Source organism: Monopterus albus, unplaced genomic scaffold, assembly GCF_001952655.1.
Source record: "Monopterus albus unplaced genomic scaffold, M_albus_1.0 scaffold28.1, whole genome shotgun sequence".
Classification (NCBI taxonomy): Eukaryota; Metazoa; Chordata; class Actinopteri; order Synbranchiformes; family Synbranchidae; genus Monopterus; species Monopterus albus.
The window spans coordinates 3437625-3446908 of record NW_018127908.1 but is presented as its reverse complement, the minus strand read 5'-3'; the positions used below and the strand labels follow the sequence as shown (position 1 = coordinate 3446908).

General features: G+C 41.0%; 1 protein-coding gene across 11 annotated transcripts in view; it reads left to right on the top strand.

Moving 5' to 3' along the window:
• Positions 1-9284, top strand: part of adgrl2b.1 (adhesion G protein-coupled receptor L2b, tandem duplicate 1) — an 83963-nt gene that overhangs the window by 54659 nt on the left and 20020 nt on the right. For 8 of the 11 annotated variants that reach the window (XM_020595697.1, XM_020595691.1, XM_020595688.1 and 5 more), the window contains 4 exons: positions 366-466; positions 2864-3049; positions 5566-5604; positions 8655-8838. In XM_020595697.1, the coding sequence (XP_020451353.1) occupies positions 366-466; positions 2864-3049; positions 5566-5604; positions 8655-8838 (510 nt within the window). The remainder of the gene's footprint in view (positions 1-365; positions 467-2863; positions 3050-5565; positions 5605-8654; positions 8839-9284) is intronic. The other 3 variants (XM_020595698.1, XM_020595696.1, XM_020595690.1) reach the window with 1 other exon arrangement.

Genomic DNA, 9284 nt, shown 5'->3' with positions numbered 1-9284 from the left:
TGTAAAGCCACACTCATTAGAAGTTTTCTTGTTTTTCCTTTAGACATAATTATAATGTGAGAAAATAATATGTTTACAGTTGTAAAATATTTACTGACAATAGCAAACCAGAATCTGCTCTTTTGCTTTTTTTCTCAAGCTATGTAGAGCTCTGATTGTCTTTTAGTATCCATTTTACTTCTTCTTTTTGTCTGTGTGTGTAGACAAAGCTTTCAGGCTTTCACACTGTTTGTATATAGCTGTTCTGCCAAACAGTTAGTCCCCTTCACCAGAGACTCTGTGAATTAAGGATCAGCAGGAGAAATTGTGTCTGAGCAAGGTTTTGGCTTCTCTCCAGTCGTTTTGTTTATCCTGTTGTACCACAGGCATTGCCTCCTTCCTCTGCACTATGGCAGGGACCTGGTGCTCCAAAGGGCCAGACCTCAGCAACTGTACCTCCCACTGGGTGACTCAAGTGGCACAAAAGGTACAACTGGAAAGTGTCAATTACTCAATAGCAGCAAACAAGCATGCTATGTGGATAAAATCAAACACTTTTGACCTGTTTGCTTGCCTGTTGTATTTGTTTTGTTCCAGGAAAGAAGTGGTCAGCAGAGCTACATATCATGAGACTATTTTTCTTTTTCAAGTGTGGCCATACAGTGCGGTAGCAGAAAGAAATTAGCTTTCTACAACATCAGCCACTTACTGAGAGTCAAAGAGCCAGTGCCTCCTTCTGTGATGTTTTTTGCTTTGGTGTTCAGCAGTCATGCAGATAGAAATCTAATATAGATACACAGATAACAGTTTCAGTAGCTTGCCTTACATATGCTGTCAATGCAAGTGCTCAGCCTATTGCATTCTTAGGAAGAGAAGTGTTTTTCTCTTGACTGGAAAAACACCTACGGTTCAGGCAGGGTTTCTCGGGGTTGTCAACAGGCACTTTGGGAAATATAGAAATGGCTAACTGAAGAGCCCAATTTCATACAACACTACTAATTTCATGCAGGTTTTAGATTTAAAAAAAAGTCTGATTGCACATCAAATCTGTTTGATGATTGTGTGTACAGCTGGCAGACAAAAAGTGGAGCGTTTGGCATTATTATGAAGATGGTTACACCTATTGATAGCCTTGTAGTGTCACCAGATAAATAGAGAGCCCCATTATGAGAGTTTTATTTTTACATATTGGCTTTTTAACAAGTGCAAACCAAATGTGAACAGTGTGTAATTAGCTGAACTTATTGCACCCGTGTTAATATCAGATGCTACATAATTGGATTAGCCTTAGCCACTATGCCACTGGTTTGTTGACACTAGTAGTTCTTCTACCCAAGTGGGAGATATTGCAGCTGTATGAGATTTCTGAATGGTAGGAACATCCCACTCTGCCACTCATAATTATGGTCTGTATATTGATCGGTGTCTGTACGTATATGGGACATTGAAATTCCATTGATTTCCTGTATACTGACTGCAAAAGCATCAAACCATAAAGACTGGTGTGTGTGTAAAATTAGTATGTGATATGAAATTAGGTCACAGCCCAGTCAAGGCGGTGGGGGGGAAGGGGGGGTTGGACCCAAATAAAACAACACTAACAATAATAATACTGACAGCGTATCATTATTGTGAAGTGTTTTTTTTTTTCCTTAAGCCTATGTATCGCAGTTACGATGTTTTGTTCCTAATTTAACATGCAATCTCTGCACACAATGGGCTCTATTTTCCTGCCAGCGCAATTTCTGCATTGTCTCATTTACAGTTGTTATGCAGTTTTCCTCGGGCGCGTGTTTACTTTTTGTTGCACGTTGATGCATTTGGTATTTTCCTGCCATGAATGAATGCGCTTACGTTGAGGTGAGAGGAGGCACATTTGAGGCCGTATGTATGCTGATTAGGCATCACAGTGCAATTTTGGTGCTCATTTTGACCCAAAATAGTGATATCAACTGCTCAGACCACCTCTTATTGCATTCGCAGGTGCATTTGAATTTGCTGGAAGGCACGAGATCGGGTACACACATGTATTTTAATGGGCACACAAACTTCAAATTAACCCTTAAATTCACAACTGATCTGCTGCAATTCACTCTGAATAATTAATTGTGTATCACAAAAGTTATTTTTAAATAAGATAAATAAACATGTTAATGCATGTCAGGACGTACCAGGTGCAGCCAGAGGTGGTCTGCAGTTGGTCTTTGAGAATCTAAATTAACATTAAAAAACTACATTTTCACCACAAATGCAGTAATTACAATATGATTTCATTGTATTATTTTAAAAACAGTGAAACGTTTGTAAGGGTACATGTGAGACCCCTGCAGACTTTGCACACTGGATGCAGCTGTGAGTAATTGCTGCTGGTTATAGGACCAAAGACTTCCTTCCTTCCAAACACAAATGCTGATCAGTCATATTAGCAGACTACTGAGTGAATATTTATGTGCAGTACTTCTACATAAATAGTTTTGTAACTGTCAATCTAGGAATGGAGTACATAGCTGGCAGGAGAAGAAGATACAGGGAAAGAAACTCTCCAGCCCTGACTCCACCTGCTCATGACGTATTCCTCCCAATCCCAATAATAATGTACCATAGGTGCCCCCCCAAATGCACCTGGTAACACCTGGCTGCATCACCAAAAGTGCAAAACACCGCTGAACGCACCCATATTCACCTGGAGTTTAGACACCAGTTTAGCGCTGTGCCGTCTTGCAGGAAAATGGAGCCCAATGATTTCTGTTCCCTTCTGAGCAAGCCAGTGGATTATGACTGCGATGTATGTAGGATATATTATGTCACATCATAGAGCCATCATCTCAGGTCTGATTCACTGAAGCTTGAATGACACCCCCGTTTTCCTCGTTGCTGTTTTTAGATTCGAAGTGGCGAAAATGCTGCTAATTTAGCCAATGAGCTGGCACGCCACACACAGGGCCCAGTGTTTGCTGGAGACATAAGCTCCTCGGTGCGCCTGATGGAGCAGCTTGTGGACATCCTGGATGCTCAGCTGCAGGAGCTCAGGCCCAGTGAAAAGGACTCAGCTGGGCGCAGCTTCAACAAGGTACTGTGAAATTCCTGTCTGGCCTTTTGTAACCTCTCATTAAACTTTGTCCTCTTTTTAGCCCGACTCGCTGCCAGCAAGACTCAGCACATTCATTAGCAGGACACCTGCCGATGCACACAAACCTCCACCTTCACTCACTTATGTGCACACTTACACAGTCATACGGTCTCAGGTGAGAGGGTTAGGGAGGCAGGTCTAGCCCTGAAGGGAAGCTCATTCCTCTCTATCTCCATGGTAATTACTAGGTATTGGAAACACAGGATCACCTGGCAGTTCTATTTGTGTAAGCACTTGGAGAGAAAAAAGTCGACCCAAGACGTACCTAAATTTCTCAGCTGCTGGCAGTCTCATGGAGAGATGAGTGACAGTTTGAAAAATTACATTGTTATTCAGACTGTTTAGGTGGCATTTTCTCTGTAAACAAGGTGCTTTTCTCCAAACTGATGCACGCCATTTCTGCCCTTATGTTCCAACAGCTACATTGGAATTACGCACATACACTTAACATCGCAATAAACCATTCTGCAGACCATCCTGCTGTGTTTTGATCAACTGTTTCTACTCTTCCAGGAAGCTATTGGTTTTCATTTATTTCTGTACTTTCACTTGTTCAATCTGTCACAAAGAACATTAATTTGTGTCAGTTATATGCTGTTTGCTGATTTGACTTGAAAATTCAAATTACATGCAGCAGGTCAGTACTCAGACTTCTCTAACCCTGACTTATTTTGGAACCATTGCTTACTTATTATAACAGAGTGTAGTTTTTTCTTATAGCACAACTACCCAACTGTCAGCTGTTTTTGATACTTGTCTCATTTATATTCTTAAGAGTATCTTAACACTTCCTGAAAGTCTTCTCTGCAGGGATGTGCAGGTGAGCAACCAGGACCTTGTGACATCACTGTTAGGTGTGGCTACAGGTGCAACAGAATGTTGGGCCGGAGGTCATACAGTTTAATCATCTGTAGTTTTTATCAAGCAAAAAGCTGTTTGGAAAGCCAGGTGGCTGTGTACATGGCCAAGAAATCAGGAAACCAGGTTTTTCTAATTGCCTGCCCTGATTATGAAAATTTATCTCTTGTTTGCATGATGTTTAAGCGGGTGTTCAGACTGAGTATTGTAAAATGCAACTCTCTGCTGTGTTTTAACACAGGGAGCTGCATTGGTCTGGAGGAAAGGGGATTCAAGGGGAATGTTGTAGCCAAATATGATACGGCCACATTGTGCCGAGTCGACGCCAGTGGCTTCATTCACATTTCCAGCCCACTAACTTCCGTTGTGTTTTGGTTAGCATGCTGCTAACTTAGCCTACTCTGCATCAGCACCCATGTCTACCACCAGTGTCTTGGCATTGATTAATATCCAGTACCCTAACTAAGAAAAAGACATGGTGTGTTGTAATGCTGCATTAACTGTGGCCCAAAAGAGTCTTCTTCCCTTGGGCGTCCACATTCCGATCATACCCTATGTGATTGGTCAATCCAGCGACTTTGCCGGATGATGTCACCATCCGGTGCGGTGAAGGTTGAACCAGATCCAACTTTTTTGCCACACAGGGTTGTGTCGTTTTGCCAGGGCCCCCTGCCATGCTGGTGCTGGCTGCTGTGAATGCAATCCCCAGTAGAAATAAATGGAGAAGGCTGCATTTTTTCACAGCTCTGAAATTCAGTCTGAACGCAAGCTAAGAAATCAGGTTACTACAGAAACCTGACTGTAACCTTATAAGCATGCAAACTCAGTGATGGCTTAGACACCTCAAACAACAGATTTCCATGGCATATAGAAATAAATGAAAACCAATGACTGCCTGCAATAAAAGAAAGATGGCATCTGAAAAATCTAAAAAACTACTGTACACACAGTAATTTGTATTCAAGGAGCTAAACCTTACAAAAATTCAGGTAGAATCCTTTAAGATTTATACATTTTTCACAAATCACATCCATGAGAACAGTATCAAATCAGCTGATCAAACATTTTGATTTAGGTTGTAATCTGGATACAAAGAACATTTTCTCTCTTTGTTTTCCAGTTCTGTGTGAAAAGCTTTTCTTTCTCCGGTTTGATTCAACAAGGATGAAAAGGCAACTTATTTAATGCCAAGAGGCCAACAAAAAGTATAAGTGAAAAACTAGTAGTATATTATTTTCTCCAGGCCTTGAAATATAAATGACCTCATTCCATGTTGTTTATCTTCTCAAGGTATTTTAAAGCAACGCTATGCTGGTCTGGTCTCAGTAATTTTTCCTCCACACGGCTGTGAATTTCTCTTCTCTTCCGCTCACTGTTTCCTTATCCATATTCATATTTACTGTAGATCTCAGACACTGTTACCCCAGAAAGCATTTAGGGTATCTTTATAAGGTTATAGCTCCTAAAACTGTGCCTTTTCTTCTTTTAATTAATTCTTTAATATATGGTAAGTGGCATGATTTAATGCTTCCTGTTTTCTTATCACCTTCTTCTACAACCTTTCTCTTGTGCTTGATCTACCTTGTTGTATGGAAAAGCTTCAAAAAAGAGAGAAGACATGCAGGGCATACATGAAGGTATAACTACCATGTTGCTTTTTTACCCTGTTCCCTAACGTCCGACCAGCAGCATGCGGCCCTGCCTGCCTGTCTCTGTGTCCTTGTTTGCCTTGTTACAGTATGTGCCTGGTGACCTGCTTGTACGAGGATATGACTGCTTCCTCATTTGACTCGGCTGTCTGTTCTCTTGTCATTCTGTCCATCTGAGGATGTCGCTGTCAGTATCACACTGTCTTTGTCCTATTTCCCCCATCTGTGTGCTATCACTTGTACATCTTTCTTTCATTTTTCTCTCTCCTCCCCCACTCCTTCTCTCTCTCCATCTTTCTTGTTGGCTTCTTAGACGTTGTGTGAATAATTGCCTTCCCACGGTCATAATTGCACCTCCCTGTCAGCCAGAAGTGTGATCAAAGTGCCAGTGTGCTCAATTTTCACTTGCTTATATTGTACATTTTCTAGTGTCCCTTGTCCCCTTAGTAAAAAAAAAATCTCTTCTCTCATTGCAGTTGTTTTATCTATGGGATTAATTTCTGAGCTCGTTAATATGTTTGTGTCCCATTCTGATTTTTTAGTCTCTCCCCCAGACTTTTGCTTTTCCTCTGCTGTGGCAAAGTTTCTTTCCTTGTGTAGGTTCTGCTGAACGACAAGACTGTGTTGTAAACACTCAGGAAGAGATGTGTTGCATGGCACAAAACAAATGATCAGATGTAGTATTTCTCACTGGCTCATGGGAACCTCCTGTAAGTTTGAGTTGTTTTTACTTGTGCCCTCATTTTAGTGTGAGAAAAGCGTGATGTGCTTCTCTCAACTGATTTACAAATAGGTTTTTAGCTATGCTAGCAGCATGGCCTTGTGGATTGTGATGTCAGTCAGTCAGTTGGTTAGTTGATTGACCCACCACTTTGGTTCAGACAGAAATAGCTCAACGAATATTGGATGTCATGGACTTTCATGGTCCACAGAAGATGCTTCCTAACCATTTTTACTCTAGTGCATTGGGATTTCAAAGTCTGACACCTCTGTTTCCCACTCAAGTTCCACCTCCCCAACATCAAACTGTCAATCCCCAACCCCGCTCTTTGTTTATAGTATATTTGTTAACATTTTAGCAAATTGGCACAATAAAAGTCATGCCAAATTAGCTGTTAACAGCTCCTGTTTGCACCAGATAATTATCACTAGATTACTTTGATGCTGATGAACATTTTTAAAATGTGATGAGTGTGAGGCTAATAGAGTCTTTTCTTCGGTTATTTCTAAGTGGTGTTGTAAACATTTATTCACTGTGTATTATGTATATAATGATGGAGGAAATCATAAGTCACAATTAATCTATGTATGTATCATATTGTAGCTGTGTCAAGAGTTAACGGGGTTACGAGTAGATACTGTATTTTGATGTAAATTGCAGTAAAATGTGGTGGAAACACTAATGTGCACGTGCAGTGGGCTGCACAATGCCGAAGCAAACCTGGAAGACTTTTGTGGTTCCAGGTGACCAATTTTTATTCAAGTGACTGTTTTAGTCCAGGATCCAACTCCTACAATGCATCCCTTGTACAGTCTCACAAGAGTTTCTAGTATGGATTCTAGCTTCTGTTTATGTCACTGTTCATCTTCTGCTGTTGAAGTCCACACTATCAAGTGTTACTCAGACTATAGCAAACCATGGAGGCTCCCCCTGGTCCTCATGTAAAGTGACTCCCTCCTTGGTGAGAATTAAAAAGGATTCAGTGAGAAGGCAGATTCTTTCTGTACTACACAAATTAGAGACAGTTACATTTTTTTTTACCCATTTTAGATTTCACAGGTCTGCTGAAGATGACTCAACAGGGGGTAAGACCATTTAGTGTCTGCCTGGTTGTAATGTCTTTCACCCTGTAATCGCCACTGCTCTCTCTCCTGCAGACACATATACTTAACCCCTATCACAGTCACAGCTCACAAGCTTCCAGTTGCCTGCAAGGTCAGGGCCACAGAGACTGCTCTGTGCTCAGACCTGAGATGACCTGAGACGTGCTGACAGCACTGTGTCTGGATACAGTGATCATCCCTGTGATTAATATGAGCTTGGTGGTTAAGTGTTGTGGTTAATCATACTGTATATTGGTGCAGACTTTGGGCAATCCCTTTTCTTGTTATCACAGCCAAACGGATAATCCTGTCTGCAGCCAATTAGTGTTTTGGATAATCACAGCTGTGACTAATTGGTACAGTGAGCAAGGGCTTGTTGTGGTTAATTACCGTTATTGTGGTGGGCCTTGCTGTGGTTAATGGCACCTATGGTTAAAATGTCACTTTGATTTATCACAGCTCCCGAGCCTGAATCTTTGTACAAGTATCTGTCTGTAGTGGGATTTTACAGTGTCAGCAACATTATGACTTGATTTTACCGGGCAGGAGGCATGAGCTTACCCTGCCAAGGTCAAAGGACACTCTTGTTTTATCAACTGATGAAACTTGTATGGGTTTTGTGGAATGTTTTGCTTACTTGCTGTTTATCAGAAAGCAGGAAATGAAAGGATTGCCATTGAAAACAAGCACAAATCTTTGGATTTTATGCTAATGTCCCCTTTCATCCAGGAGAACAGTATTCAAAGCCATAATGGCCAGATCCTGTTATATGGAAACAAGACTGTCTGCAGAAGTAATTGTTCTTTTGGAAAATATCTGCATGAAACCAGGAACTGGGAATGCAGCATTGTAAAGGGCTTCATTCAGTGAAGTGAAAACATTTGGTTTATATGTTTTTTTCCTCTAAAGAATTTTTACATTTTTATTCAACAAATACATTTTTTCCAAAAGCAGGTTCCTCAGATAGGACCTATAAAAAATACTGCATTTTTTTTATTATCATCATTATTTTAGTTACCCTCGCCTTCCTTAAACCTCATCTTCAGTCACAGTGATCTGGATATTTCAGTTTCAGTCCTGGCTGCAGCTGTCACTGTTGGCCATGCATGTCCTTTTTTATCATTTGCTGCCCAGGCTCCACTCTTTGCTATGAAACTAAAGTTATGATGGGAGGAAACAGCAAGTTGACATTTCACTTGTCTCCATGGATACAGGCAATCGTGGACACTGTTGACAACCTCCTGAGGCCGGAAGCTCTGAAATCCTGGAAAGACATGAATGCCACAGAACAAACGCACACCGCCACAATGCTACTGGATACCCTGGAGGAAGGGGCGTTTGTCCTTGCAGAAAATCTCATCGAGCCAGCTATCGTAAAAGTGCCTGCAGAGAATATTAGTAAGTTCCTCTCCAGTTTCTATAAAATGGATAAAAAGACGTGTTCACATCTGCCAATCTGTGATGCTGTTGGTTATTTTTCCTTTTGGCCGTGCACCACGTCTCAGTAAAATTGTTTCCCACTGAATGGTAAAATTGCCTCTAGAAGAATCAAATTTTAAAAAAGGCCACGTCATCCTTATGTCACAATAAAAAATTTTGTCTAAAACAAACACACAAATGTGTCCTCACAGGCAGTTTATTAGCAAAATGATCTCATTCATTTAAGTCAGCTTTGTACTTGAACTGTCATATTTCTACTCACAGCTCTTTGTTGCTATGGTTATGGTCTCCCACTCACCCTTTTTGTCTTGTACCTCACAGAATTTTAATCTTTTTTTCTTGCATAGTACAGTCACCTGATTGAACATGTGCTACAAGCTGAACTGTCCAGATATCTGCGGGGG